Here is a 13,987-nt window from a genome sequence, read left to right as displayed (position 1 = left end):
ATGTCCTAGGGCAAGTCTCTCCATGCCTCTGGGACTGTTTCCTCATCTATAAAATGCTGAGCTGGCCTTGGAGTTAATAGGGCTCTTCCCTGCACCTTGTCCAGCTTTCTGATACAGCGCACGTAATAACAGCCCATGCATTTAGAGTGCCTCTGTGTGTCTGTCCGTGTTGGTCTTTTAATCTTCACAGCCAGGTGAGATAGGCTAGATATGCCCTGTTCTACAGATGAGGAAACTGAGGCACAGGGCAGTGAAGCACATTGCCTCAGGACACACAGCTAGTAAACTGGGGTTCATCCAGGCAGCATGGCTTCAAAACCTGTGCACCCCAGTCTGCTGTCACCCACACCCACAGAATTAGATGCATCTGATCAATTGCATTCCTCTCTCCTGAGCTGGGAGCCCCCTGAGGCCACAGTGACAGGGCTCAATAAATGCCTGTCTGCTGGAAAATAAAGGGGAGGCCTGGAGGGGAGAGCAGTAGCCTCTAAGGTCCCGCTCAGTAGGGATGTGGGAAGAAAACCAGGAGCAGGGGGGAAGGGAACCCACAAGAGGAGAAAAATGAAGTAAGTAGCAGAAGGTCAGATGTCCCTTCCAGGGCAACAGGGGACAGGCATCTGAGCACCAGGGTCTATTAAAAGTCCCACTTAACAGATGAGGAAAAGAAGGCCCCATAGATAAGGTTCCCAGTAAGTCCTGGGACCTGGAGCCTGGAGCCTGTTCTTAGCCCTGTTCTAGAGGACAGAGTCATGGAAAGAGCCCTTGTCCCCCAGCGGGTTTCCCTAAGCCCTACGTCTGCCTCGGGCAGCAGAGTCCTCTAACATGCCCAAGCCTCAGTTTCCACATCTGCAGAGGGGGTGGCGATAACCATCCTCACCTCCCTGAGCAGTCGTGGACATTCCCTTGAATGCCCAACATTTACTGGTTCCAAGAACCCTCATGCTGGCTGAAGGTGGCACCCTCAGGGTCCCAGAGGCTGAAGTGAGGTCCTCCCGTCCCCCATCCACCAGGTCTTGAACCTGTTCCTGGCCCTGCTGCTGAGCTCCTTCAGCGCCGACAGCCTGGCAGCCTCAGATGAGGACGGCGAGATGAACAACCTGCAGATCGCCATTGGGCGCATCAAGTGGGGCATCGGCTTCGCCAAGGCCTTCCTGTTGGGGTTGCTGCATGGCAAGATCCTGAGCCCGCGGGACATAATGCTCCGCCTCGGGAAGCCCGGGGGTGCCGAGGAGGCCGGAGAGGCCGGGGAGAGTGACTCCAAGGACGAAAAGGAGCCACTGCCCGAGGAGGACCTGAAGAAGGACAATCACATCCTAAACCACATGGGCCTGGCCGATGGTCCCCCCTCCAGCATCGAGCTGGACCATCTCAACTTCATCAACAACCCCTACCTGACCATACAGGTGCCCATCGCCTCTGAGGAGTCTGACCTGGAGATGCCCACGGAGGAGGAAACCGACACTTTCTCAGAGCCTGAAGACAGCAAGGTGAGCCAGGGCCCGGGGCTCACATAGACCTGGCTTCAAATTCTCATGTAGCCTTGAGCAAGTAACAAGTCCTCTCCAAACCTCAGTTTCTCCATCTGTAAAATGGGAGTAATCTCCATGGCAGTGCTGTGTTACTTGAGATGCAGTGTGTGAGGCACACAGTAAGCTCCAAGTTATTAACATGGGTATTGTGATTGGCCTGGCCTGTCTTGATACTCTGGTCTCCTCCCCTCACTCCTGTCCCCAAACCCTACCTGCTCCACTCTCACCAGCAGGTGGCACCCTTGGACAGGGTGCTTTTACCAGGGCCCCTCAGCTTCAGGACTGGGACCTAAGAGGCCTCTCTTAAAGCTTCCTCTGGGCATGAAGCCCTTGCCAAGTCCTTGTCATTATCATCTGATTCTGCTTAGACCCCACCTGGGGTTGCTCCTCACCTCCCAGGGTGGGCCAATGTGTCAGGTCCAGCCAGGGGACTCTGAGGAGAGGAACTGGAGGCCAACAGGAGTTGGGGACGGGAGAGCAGAGAGTGAGAGCAGTGGTGTTCAGGGTCTGCTGCCCCTCCCCCATCCTGTCCTGCCCCAGTGCAGAAGGGACTGGAACGCAGCAGCAGTACACCCAGCAGCTGGGCTGAGGCTGGGACCCTGCCTGGGCCTCCAGGGGTACTGACTTTGAGCTCCCCTCACTCACTGCCCAGCTCTGGGCCTGGCTGGGCACTGGGGCCTGATGAACGTTGCCCTGAAAACTCTTAACTCCTTATGCCCCCCAAATATGTGGCATGCTGACTTACCAGGGGGCCAGGTGCCTGCTGAGCTATAAATACCCAGGAAATGTGGCACCAACCTCGGTATGAGATACACGGGTGGGGGAGGGATAGGGAGCACCCAGGTCCAAGGCTATGCCAGGGGAGGGGCTGGGGACTCTTTTTGAGGGGGGCAGGTATGGCTCCAGGGGGACTGAGGGAGTTGGAGTATACATTTGGGGAAAGCAGCTCAGTAGATGCCCTGGGTGACCTAATGCTCTGTTGCCTTGGTTTTCCTTTCTGTCGACTGAGAACATAGACACCCTAGTTTTCTAGTTACCATTCTAGATATGGGGCTTCCCCACCAAGCTGCATCTCCGTCTTTCTTCAGGGCCTTCCCACCCCTACCATACAGGGGTCCCCTTGTGGAGTAGAGGCTGGGGCCAGGAAGCTGGCCTGGAACTGCCCCAGGAGGAGTGGGAGGAGGCCTGGCTGGGCCCAAGCACCAGTCTCCCCCCACCTACCCCACTCCGATCAGGTTCCCTTGGCACCGGACTGGGGCTTTGGCTGGGGAAAATTTTCCACCCTTGTTGCATTCATCTGCCAAAGGGACCCTGGGAGCAGACCTTGGGGGCACCACCTGCCATTCTCTGTGGGCTGTGGCCGTCCCAGTTCCATTCTGGCCCCTTTTGTACCCTTGACCCCTCAAAAGTATCTTCAGGACTCTGCTGCCTCTGCTGGCACTCTTCACGTCTCCCCTCCCAGCCTCCTCCTTCACCCAAGGCCCTCATGTCCCCTTCCTCGGCCTCCAAAGGTGTGTGCCGTGAGGGCAGGATGGAGGCTGTCTCGGTCCCTGGGGTTCTTCTGCACAGGGCATGGTAATCCTGGGCTAAGGAATGAGTGAATGATGGGTTTGCTTTACCCTTTCTTCCTCCTTTCCCTTCCGATCATCCATTCTGCCATACCTAGTCATGTGATCTTGTGCCCCACTCCCCTGCCTACAGAAACAGCTGAAGCTCCTCTATGACGGGGACTCCTCCATCTGCAGCACAGCCGACTACAAGCCCCCGGAGGAGGACCCTGAGGAGCAGGCTGAGGAGAACCCCGAGGGGGAGCAGCCTGAGGAGTGCTTCACTGAGGGTGAGGGTGCCCCCCACTCGCCAGCTAGCAGCCAGGCCAGAGGGGGCAGCACAAAGCACACAGACTTTGTTCCCCTGGCGCTGCCCTGCCCCACCCCCCAGTCGGACAGCCCGGGGCCTTGAACCCGTGCAGTAGTGACAGCACAGGCCTGGCTCTAAGCAAACGCTCAGGAGTGCCAGTGTCAGTTCCTGAGACCCTCTTCCTCCTCCTCTTCAAGGAGAGAGGCCTGCCCGGCTCTTCAGTTGACAGCCCCGGAGAAACATGTCATCCACTCTGGGCTGTGCAGAGTGAAGGCTGCCTGGGTGGGGTGAGGGGGTGGGCCTTGCTGAGAGCTGCAGTTCCCGGGCTGGGGTCCTGAGCCTGTTTTCAGAAGGTCTTTACTCTGCATGTCCATCAGTTGGCATGTGGGGAGAGTGACCTGTGGAGCCAGGTGTTGGGAGGAGGTGGGAGCCCTGAGTCTGGAGGCAGCAAGGTGGGGGTTTTAAAAAGGAATCCTGGGAGCCACGGGAACATGCTGACCATGGCCCCCGAGGCAGCCCCAGGCCTGTGATGTCATGCTGTCCCCACCCTCCTCTAGCCTGTGTGCAGCGCTACCCCTGCCTCACCGTGGACATCTCCCAGGGCCGCGGGAAGATGTGGTGGACCCTGCGCAGGGCCTGCTTCAAGATCGTCGAGCACAACTGGTTCGAGACCTTCATTGTCTTCATGATCCTGCTCAGCAGTGGGGCCCTGGTAGGCACCACTGGGGGACTGGACGGGGCAGGTGCCAGGCCTGAAGCAGGCCCTCCTGGGGCCCACTCCTCTCCACACAGGGAGGGATATGGCTGGGACAGTCCTGGACCCTGAGAAACCTAAAGGAACTCGTCTGCACTTCTGGGATGTGTTTCTGAATAGGACAGATGGGTTTCCCTTGTCCTGTGGGCACTGACTTATGTGTGCCCCTGGCTGCAGGGCAGGAGAGCCCTTGGAGTTGGGGTTAAGTGGGGGGCAGGACTGAAGATGTATCATTGTGATGCCCTAGGTAGATGACTGAGATTTGCTGCTGGGAAAGGAGTGGGGGGATTTCTGCCCCCCCCCACCGAAACTCACTTATCCTGTGATGGGTAGGGAGGTCTGGAAGATGTTAGTCTGCCCCCTGGGGTGGGGCCCTTTGGCAGACCCCTGGGAACCAGCAGCATCAGGCAGGGAAGGGCACATGGCTGCAGGCACTGGCTACACTGGTGGTATTGGTGTCCCTAGGCCTTTGAGGACATCTACATCGAGCAGCGGCGAGTCATCCGCACCATCTTGGAATATGCTGACAAGGTCTTCACCTACGTCTTCATCCTGGAGATGCTGCTCAAGTGGGTGGCCTATGGCTTCAAGGTGTACTTCACCAACGCCTGGTGCTGGCTCGACTTCCTCATTGTGGATGTGAGTCTGCCCCAGCCCCAGCCCTGCAGCCAGATCCAGAGGCCGTTTCTATGGCGGAGGACCTCAGGAAGCCCAGGCCTGAGGAGCAGGGCCTGCCCAAGGCCACATCAAGAGTCATACCCCAGTTCAGCTTCTCAGATGCAGCTGCCCAGAGAGGGGCTGGGGCTGGGGAGATCTTCTTCTCTCCTAAGGAGGAAGGGGGGCCCTGGGACCAAGACAAAAGCAGGAGGGTTCCTTAGGCTGCCCACCAGCAGGGGTGGAGGATGCGCTCATCCTCCTTGGTGGGCTCACCACCCTATAAGGGTGGTGGGCACGTCCTACCTGATTGCCGTCATCTCTAGCTAACTGGTGACTTTGCTGAGGAGGACCTTAGGCCCCTGTGGGTGCTGGGACAGCACTGGGCTACTTCCAGAGAAACCCAGCATCCCCACTCTGGGCTGATGGCTCTTCCCACCAGACACCAGACTGGAATTCCCACCAGGGAGGGAGGCTAAGGGAGATCCAGGAGTGTGAGAGTAGGCAGTCCCCTACGGTGGGCCTGACCCCAGGGGCCCTAAACCTGCTGACCACCCCACCCTCCCTTTCAGGTCTCCATCATCAGCCTGGTGGCCAACTGGCTGGGCTACTCAGAGCTGGGACCCATCAAATCCCTGCGGACGCTGCGGGCCCTGCGGCCCCTGAGGGCGCTATCCCGATTTGAGGGCATGAGGGTGGGTGCTGAGGGGACTTCTAGGGTGGGCTTGGGCTGGGGGAGCAACCATAGGGTGGGGTGGTGGGTGCGTGTCTACAGTCCAGCCACCTCCTCCCATCCCAGCAGTGGGGCACACCTGCTGCCTGTCGCCCTCTCCGGCACCCTTAGCTCATCTCTGCCACTGCCGTCAGGGGGCAGCAGAGTCTCTGACAGCTCCCAGGAGGGGTGAGAGGAGGAAGACAGGAGTGTGTGGAGTTTAGGGGTGGTTTAGGGGTAGGTTTCTAGGTCCTTCCCCAACCTCAGGGTGGGCCCCCGGACTCTGTAACACAAGCAACTGGCTCTGAGCCTGCCCCCCACCTCAGCTCAAGGTCATGGTCAGAGTCATGCACTTACTTGTCAGTTCTGAGAAGTGCCTTTCAGGCCCTTAAGAGCAGAAGTGACAGGTAAACATAGGGCCTGAGCAAGACGAATGGGACTTCCCCAGGAAGGGAGGTTTGCTGGGATGAAGACCCGTTCCCGAGGGACACACCCCTTTGGACAGGCAGGCAAGTGGCAAGCGCCACACAGCAGCTCCTCCTGTTCATGCCAGGGCCAGCCAGGTGCGAGGCCCTCCAACCCCCAGAGCCAGGGACTCCTCCCTGCTGAGGGGAAATAACCTGCCTGTGGCCACACAGCTGGTTGGTACCCCAGCCAGGAATAGAGCTCCCTTGGGCACCACCAGGCTGGTGCCACCCACTCTGTCTGGGGGTCGTGGAGCGGCTCTCAGACTCAGCTCAGACTGGAGTAGGGAGGAAGGCCTGTGTGACCAGCACTGGGGGAACAGGACTCTAGTTCTGGGTTCCTGTTGCTTTGAAGACCCCGGTGGCCTCTTTGTTTGTGCCTTGTCTGTCTCTGTCTTTGGTGCTATGAACCCATGTGTGGGGACAGGTCACATGGGCTGAATTTCCTATGGGGGCCGAGGAAAGAGTGTTTGTCTCCTGCCTGGTGACCCATGACTGGGCTACTTCCAGAGAAACCCAGCGCCCCCACTCTGGGCTGATGGCTCTAGCCAAGCAGAGAGCCCTCCTGACCGCCAGGCTTATAGCTCCCGTCCCTCCCTCCATGTGCACCCTAGCACATGGCTTCTCCCCTCCGCTCTGAGGCCTGGCTCAGAGCAGCCCTTCTCTGGAAGCCCTCCCTGAATGGCAGAGCCAGCTCTGCCTGGCCCCCTGGGCAGTGTGTAGGTAGGGAACCCTCCCACCGAGGCATGGAGAGGCTCTGGCAGTGACCCCCTGTCCCCAGGTGGTGGTAAACGCCCTCCTGGGCGCCATCCCCTCCATCATGAACGTGCTGCTCGTCTGCCTCATCTTCTGGCTCATCTTCAGCATCATGGGCGTGAACCTATTCGCCGGCAAGTTCTACTACTGCATCAACACAACCACCTCTGAGAGGTTCGACATCTCCGAAGTCAACAACAAGTCTGAATGCGAGAGCCTCATGCACACAGGCCAGGTGCGCTGGCTCAATGTGAAGGTCAACTATGACAACGTGGGCCTGGGCTACCTCTCCCTCCTGCAGGTGGTGAGTGAGACCTGGTGCCCCTGCCAGGAACCAAGACAGACATGCCTGTAGTCCCTCTCCTGGAAACTAAGCCCCCTATCACTCCTCGTCAATGCTGTGGGCCCCCAAGGCAGTGTCTAGGCCTCTCTGGTCTCTATGGAAGATCTCTATGGAAGGACCAGGCTGGGCAGGGGAAGGAAGCTCATGGATAGTGGGAGCAGGGAGCAGCCCCTCCCCTGATACCCCAATAACACTCTCTCAGGCCACCTTCAAGGGTTGGATGGACATCATGTATGCGGCCGTGGACTCCCGGGAGGTAAGTCGGGGTCTCCAGATTGTGGCTGGTAAGTGAGTCAGGACTCAGGCAGAGGGACACACCACAAGCACATTCTGCCTCTCCCTGCCCCACGATGTCACTTCCTGGTGAGCCCCGAGAGCAGGCAGCCCAGGGGTGGCTGGGTCCTACCCATGGTGCTTTGCAGAGTGACAGAGGCCAGTGCATGCACCCAGCCCCTCCCGTCTGTGGCCCCTGCAGCAGGAACAGCAGCCGCAGTATGAGGTGAACCTCTACATGTACCTCTACTTTGTCATCTTCATCATCTTCGGATCCTTCTTCACCCTCAATCTCTTCATTGGCGTCATCATTGACAACTTCAACCAGCAGAAGAAGAAGATGAGTATCTAGCCTGGGCCTCCCTGCCAGGTCTCCCTCCGCCCTGCCTTGCCTTGCCTGCTCATTGCCACATACGTTCATAGGCGCTCCCTGAGCACCGCGGTGTGCTGTCGCTGGCAGTGTTGTTGGGGCAGCCAGCCTGGGTCCCCATTCCACCAGGGCACGTCCAACAAGTGACCTGGCTTCCCTGAACCTCAGTTTCCTTATCTGTAAAGTGAGGTTAATGCAACCCACCTTGGTGGACTATTCCGAGGACCCAGTGAGATATCTGTGGAAAGTATCTGGCCCCAAACAGCCTGCAAGACAATGTTGGTTCCCTCCCTCTGCCCCCATCCCCCCTCCTTTTCTGGACTTTTAATCCATCTCTGTCCCCTTCTTTCCTCCATCTCTGGCCCCTTCAGGTCCTCCTTCCCCTTCCCACCAGGCCTCTGTGCAGGGGTGGGACTGTCTTAAGGGTGGTACCTGAAGTGGGGTTCCTGAAGACACAGAACGGGACCCCCACCTCAGCCTTATGGACCCTATCCCACTATACTTTGGAGGGAAAGACATCTTCATGACGGAGGAGCAGAAGAAATATTATAATGCCATGAAGAAGCTTGGTTCTAAGAAGCCACAGAAGCCAATTCCCCGGCCCCAGGTACCCCACTCTGGGCCCTCCACCCCACTGCGGCCTGTACCATGCTCCTGCCCCATGGGACTTATGGGGGTAAAAATGCAGCCTGTGTTCTGCCCACCAGGCTGTGTCCCTAGGTGAGGCTGGGTCCACCTTCAGGGAGAGACACCCCTCGGAGTGGCACAGAGGCTTCATATGCACAGGCAGGATCTTCCTGCTGAGCTCCAGGGACTAGTTCACCTCCCCCTAGACCCTCCACAGGCCTCCAGCATCTACCTCCTCACCTGGGACCCTCAGTGGCCTCTGGGGCAAGGGCCCCCTAAGTGTGAGGGTGAGGATATCCAGACACCCTCTCCAGGGAGCAAAGACTTTGGGAGAGTGGGGATGGGGTGACTGGGAGACTGGAATGGAAAAAGGGCTCCAGAGTGAGGAGGGATGCCCACTGACCCCACAGAGTGACCTGTCCCAGACGCTTCTCTCCTGGCCAACCCCGCCACAAGCCCCAACATGCCCTCCTTTTTCTCTCCTCTCTGTCATCCTGTGTCCCCTGCCTGCCCGCCCCTACCCTCGCCCATATCCATACATGTGCATGTGGCACCCTCACCCATGCTGCAGAACAAGGTCCAGGGCATGGTGTACGACTTGGTGACCAACCAGGTGTTCGATATCGCCATCATGATTCTCATCTGCCTCAACATGGTCACCATGATGGTGGAGACGGACGACCAGAGCCAGCTCAAGGTGGACATCCTGTACAACATTAACATGATCTTCATCATCATCTTCACCGGCGAGTGCCTGCTCAAGATGCTGGCCCTGCGGCAGTACTTCTTCACCGTGGGCTGGAACATCTTCGACTTTGTGGTTGTCATCTTGTCCATTGTGGGTGAGCAGAGCCGGACTGGGCCCAAGGGGGGGCACCAAGATGAGTCACTCAGGAAGACCTGTATTTGTACGCGCACACCTGCCCTCACACACCTGCACCCTCACAGACACACAAACGCATGTGAGTGTATATGTACCTGCCCTTCGCTCGTAACACACAAAGGCACACAGGGCATGCTCACCAGCACACACACAAATGAACCTCGGGAAACACACTTACCTGACCAGTAGAGGCACACTCAGGTGCCTGTGTGCTGAGTGAAAGACGCAAGGAGATGGTTCTGGTATCTGTGTGGTTGTGTGTGTGACTGTGACAGTGACTCGCTGCCGTTCACTGAGCATTTGGTCTGTGCCTGACACTGTGCTACACACACCGAGCTGCGTAGCATCTCACTCATTCATAACAATCCCACGAGGCGGGTACTATTATTACCCCCATTTTACAGGTCCAGAAACTGAGTCACAAACAAGTTGACAGACATGCCCAGAGTCACATGGGTATTCCATCTGTCTGTCTTCTCTCTGTGTGTCTCTCATAACTACACACACCCCTTAGGCATCTATAAACAGCCTCAGGAATGCCCCTCACCCTCACCCATCAACTGGGCAGATTCTGTCCCCAGTTGTTGAGGGCATAGATGTGGCCCTGGCCCCAGGTCCCTGGGCTGTCCTCTGAGGACTGAGCTTCTGCCACCACTTTTTGGGATGGAGCTCAGCAGGTCAGGCCCCCGAACCCCATGTGCCCCACCCCCTGGGCAGCTACCGCGAGGGCAGCCATCCTCACGAGCTCCTCCCTGCAGGCCTCGCACTCTCTGAGCTGATCCAGAAATACTTCGTGTCACCCACACTGTTCCGTGTGATCCGCCTGGCGCGAATCGGGCGCGTGCTGCGGCTGATCCGCGGAGCCAAGGGCATCCGGACGCTGCTGTTTGCTCTCATGATGTCGCTGCCCGCCCTCTTCAACATCGGCCTTCTTCTCTTCCTCGTCATGTTCATCTACTCCATCTTCGGCATGTCCAATTTTGCCTACGTCAAGAAGGAGTCGGGCATTGATGACATGTTCAACTTTGAGACCTTTGGCAACAGCATGATCTGCCTCTTCGAGATCACCACATCTGCTGGCTGGGACGGGCTTCTCAACCCCATCCTCAACAGTGGGCCCCCGGACTGTGACCCTGACCTGGAGAACCCAGGTAGCAGCGTCAGGGGAGACTGTGGCAATCCCTCCATTGGCATCTGCTTCTTCTGCAGCTACATCATCATCTCCTTCCTCATCGTGGTCAACATGTACATCGCCATCATCCTGGAGAACTTCAACGTAGCCACTGAGGAGAGCAGCGAGCCCCTCTCCGAGGACGACTTTGAGATGTTCTACGAGATGTGGGAGAAGTTCGACCCCGACGCCACCCAGTTCATCGCCTACAGCCAACTCTCTGACTTTGTGGACACCTTGCAGGAGCCACTGAGGATCGCCAAGCCCAACAAGATCAAGCTCATCACACTAGACCTGCCCATGGTGCCAGGGGACAAGATCCACTGCTTGGACATCCTCTTCGCCCTCACCAAAGAGGTCCTGGGTGACTCTGGAGAAATGGACACCCTCAAGCAGACCATGGAGGAGAAGTTTATGGCAGCCAACCCCTCCAAGGTCTCCTACGAGCCCATCACCACCACCCTCAAGAGGAAGCAAGAGGAGGTGTGCGCCATTAAGATCCAGAGGGCCTACCGCCGCCACCTGCTGCAGCGCTCTGTGAAGCAGGCGTCCTACATGTACCGCCACAGCCAGGATGGCAATGGCAGCGGGGCCCCTGAGAAGGAAGGGCTGATCGCTAACAACATGAACCAGATGTATGGCCACGAGAACAGGAATAGCAGCATGCACAGCGAGGGGGATGCCCAACCTGCTGTGGGACTTGCGCCAGTCAGCCTCTCAGACGCTGCCCTGCCTCCCTCCCCCCAACCAGGGCAGACAGTGCGCCCAGGGGTCAAAGAGTCCCTTGTCTAACAGGCAGTGTCAAGATGGCCAGCTGAGCCCTGGCGTACCCCCTAAAGCTCCCCCAGGCTGCCTGCATTCTGTGTGGGGGAGCAGGGCTTTGAGTCTGGGACTGCATCCAGCTCCTTTATTGGGACAGGAAGGATTTGGCCACACTGGGGCTGACCCAGGCCTGAGCATCTGGCTCCCCAGGCCATGGGAGTCCGGCATGCGCTCAGGGGCTCCATGCTGGGCCTGAGGCCTCTGCCTCCGTGATTCCCCCTCAAGTTGCTCTTATCTCCTCACAAGCACTGCTGCCCCTCATTTTGGCCTGGGGGAGGTCAGAGTGTCAGGATCTCTTCCTCCTACTTGGGGAGGAGCTGGCCTACAGTGGAGGGATTGGCTGCCCTCCTGTCACCAGAGTCTTAAGGGCTACTGGCCTCTCCTCAGGAAGTGACACAGGCCTCTCAGCCCTAGTCTGGACAAAGATGTCTTAACCTCAGTGAAAGCAGACACCTGACTCTACGGCACTGCTAGCTTGCCCCCTCTGACCCTGGGGTGCAGCTTCCCCCACCAGCTCAGGAATTCCCTGGCAACGGAAATGTGACTGGTCCAGAAATCATTCTCCACAAGCCTGATTGGCCGCTGGATTCTGATGCATTAGGCTGAGATTGTGACTCCGGAAACCTTTTCCCGGGCCATATCTAGGCCCACAGCTCCCCTGGCTGGCCCCTAGGGGAGGAAGGATTCTACTTGGGAATGTCCTTTTCTAGGAAACAGGGATGAACTGTACAGGCTGGGTCCTGCCAGCTGGATCACTGCACTTGGCCTGATTATTGGGACCTGGGGTAGGGCCGGGGCCCCTGGTGCTCAGGAAGGGATTCTCCTGTGTTCCCTCTCTCCTTTCCTCACTCCTTCTTGAGCACCACCAGGGCTCCTTATGGTCTCACCAAGCCTCAGTGATCTCCCCCTTATCAGCACTTCCCACACCCATCCCTTCTTCCCTCATCCTCCCCACATTTCTCCTCAAAATGATTAAGGATGTTGTAGTTGAGCCCATGTTAGAGATTTCAGCACTGGAGCATGTAGCAGGGAAAGCTCAGCTGGCGCAGGCTCCATCCTCCAACTTCCTGCTGCCTGGGAAGCATTTCTGCTGCACCACTGATCCGGGTGTGGCAGTGCCAGGTTTCATCTGACTCCCAAAGAACAGAGGCCAAGCTTGGAAGAGGGGGGAAGAGACCCACTCAGGAGTTACTGGGTTAATTCACTTGTGTGTACCTGTGTGATTGTGTCTGCTTGTATGCTAGTAGCCCTGTGTGTATAGCTGTGTGTGTGTTCAAGTATGTGACTATAAGTGTCCATGTGAAAAACTGCATATGGGTGCCTGCATGTGTGTCTAGGTATTTTTGTGGATGTGTGTGTCAGTGCACCCAAAAGTGTCTGCACGTCCATGTGAGCATAGCTGTTTTGAGTGTGTGTCTTCTGTACAGATGTGTTTATGCAAGTGTGCCTGTATATGGCAGAGTGGACCTGTGCTGTGAGTGTGTGGATAAGTCTGAGCGTGTGGAGTCCCCTGTGGGCCTAAGTTCCTCTTCTTTTTCTTCTTCTTTCTCATGAACAGTTTGATTAAAATTTAGGAAGCAGCAGAACCTTCAAAACAAGATTGTGTGTACACACATGTGCACACACACCTGCATGCCTATGGGCCAGAGTCTTTCTTAGTGTCTTCCCTGCTCTCCCACCCCTTCTGATCCTATCTGGATGTTCCCTCTCTCTCACTCCCCATGAGCACCTCTCTTCCCCCTTATTTGTTGTAGGGACATGATGGCCTCAGCTCTGCTCCCCATCTCCCACCTGTGTCTTCTCTTTGGAAGGAGGAGAAAAGAGGGAGGAGGAGGAGGCTCCCTTCCATAGAGGACACTCAGGTGGGAGATGGGGAGCAGAGCTGAGGCCATCAGTGTCAGTGATTCTCTTCCATCAGAAGGCTCGGCCGGTAGAGGGCTGGCCTCTGCCTGCCCAGCACCCTGCCCTCTGCCTTTCCCTCCTGGGCCCAGACTTGCATGGGCCCCAGAGCCTCAACAATCTGTTAGGTTGAGGGCGGCGCCAGTCCCATATACCAGAGGTGGCAGGTTCAAACCTAGCCCCGGCCAAAAAAAAAAAAAAAAAATCTGTTAGGTTGGATTTTCCCCACAGACTTTGTACAGATTGCAGAGGAAGAGTGATGAGCAGGGTCCAGCTTCTCCTTGCCTGTGGTCCCCTCCCCTGCAGACTCACACCTCTTCCCACCTGGTCCAGGTTGGCAGACAGGCTCCTTTGTACATTTCTTACAATAAACCTTCCCTGGTGCCTCTGGTGTGTAGCTTCCCCCTTCCATGCCTCTGTGTGCAGTGGGGATGGGATCAGAGCAGCAAGAAGGAAGAGGGCTGGCAGGGATTGGGGCCAGCTGAAAAAGACATGGGAGCCTTGAGGTGCAGGAGGGCCCACAGCTCCCCCTGTGGCCCAGTCCAGCTCTCTCCTGCCCCTACTCCAAAGCCCCTTAGTTGGAGTCTGAGAGGCCAGGGGTCAGAGTTTATGCCCCTCCTCCTGCAACAGACAACACCGCACTCCCCGCTAGCCACAGGAAATACATGTTGGGACCCTGTGTCCCCAGCCCTTCACTTCTCTGACCCCCTCAGAGACCTCAGGGTGCTGGTGGGCACCCTCAGAGGCACCCAGAGAGCCCAGGGTCACATGGACCTGTGACAGACAGTATTCTTAGGTAGTGAACTCCGCCCACAAACCCAGTGGGTGAAATATAATCTTACATGTAATTTTATTTTCTATAAAGACTTCTGA

General features: G+C 57.3%; 1 protein-coding gene across 2 annotated transcripts in view; it reads left to right on the top strand.

The window, feature by feature from the left end:
- SCN4A (sodium voltage-gated channel alpha subunit 4) overlaps window positions 1–13,987 on the top strand; it is a 50,476-nt gene extending 36,489 nt beyond the window's left edge. For both annotated transcript variants that reach the window (XM_053568743.1, XM_053568742.1), the window contains 11 exons: window positions 1,011–1,487; window positions 3,231–3,366; window positions 3,944–4,098; window positions 4,606–4,779; window positions 5,367–5,489; window positions 6,752–7,030; window positions 7,272–7,325; window positions 7,545–7,682; window positions 8,215–8,319; window positions 8,911–9,181; window positions 9,981–13,987. In XM_053568743.1, the coding sequence (XP_053424718.1) occupies window positions 1,011–1,487; window positions 3,231–3,366; window positions 3,944–4,098; window positions 4,606–4,779; window positions 5,367–5,489; window positions 6,752–7,030; window positions 7,272–7,325; window positions 7,545–7,682; window positions 8,215–8,319; window positions 8,911–9,181; window positions 9,981–11,185 (3,117 nt within the window). In that variant the 3' untranslated portion in view covers window positions 11,186–13,987. The remainder of the gene's footprint in view (window positions 1–1,010; window positions 1,488–3,230; window positions 3,367–3,943; window positions 4,099–4,605; window positions 4,780–5,366; window positions 5,490–6,751; window positions 7,031–7,271; window positions 7,326–7,544; window positions 7,683–8,214; window positions 8,320–8,910; window positions 9,182–9,980) is intronic.

Source organism: Nycticebus coucang, chromosome 18 (assembly GCF_027406575.1).
Source record: "Nycticebus coucang isolate mNycCou1 chromosome 18, mNycCou1.pri, whole genome shotgun sequence".
Taxonomy (NCBI): Eukaryota; Metazoa; Chordata; class Mammalia; order Primates; family Lorisidae; genus Nycticebus; species Nycticebus coucang.
Note: the sequence above shows the minus strand (reverse complement) of the source record. Positions and strands in the feature narration are given on the sequence as shown.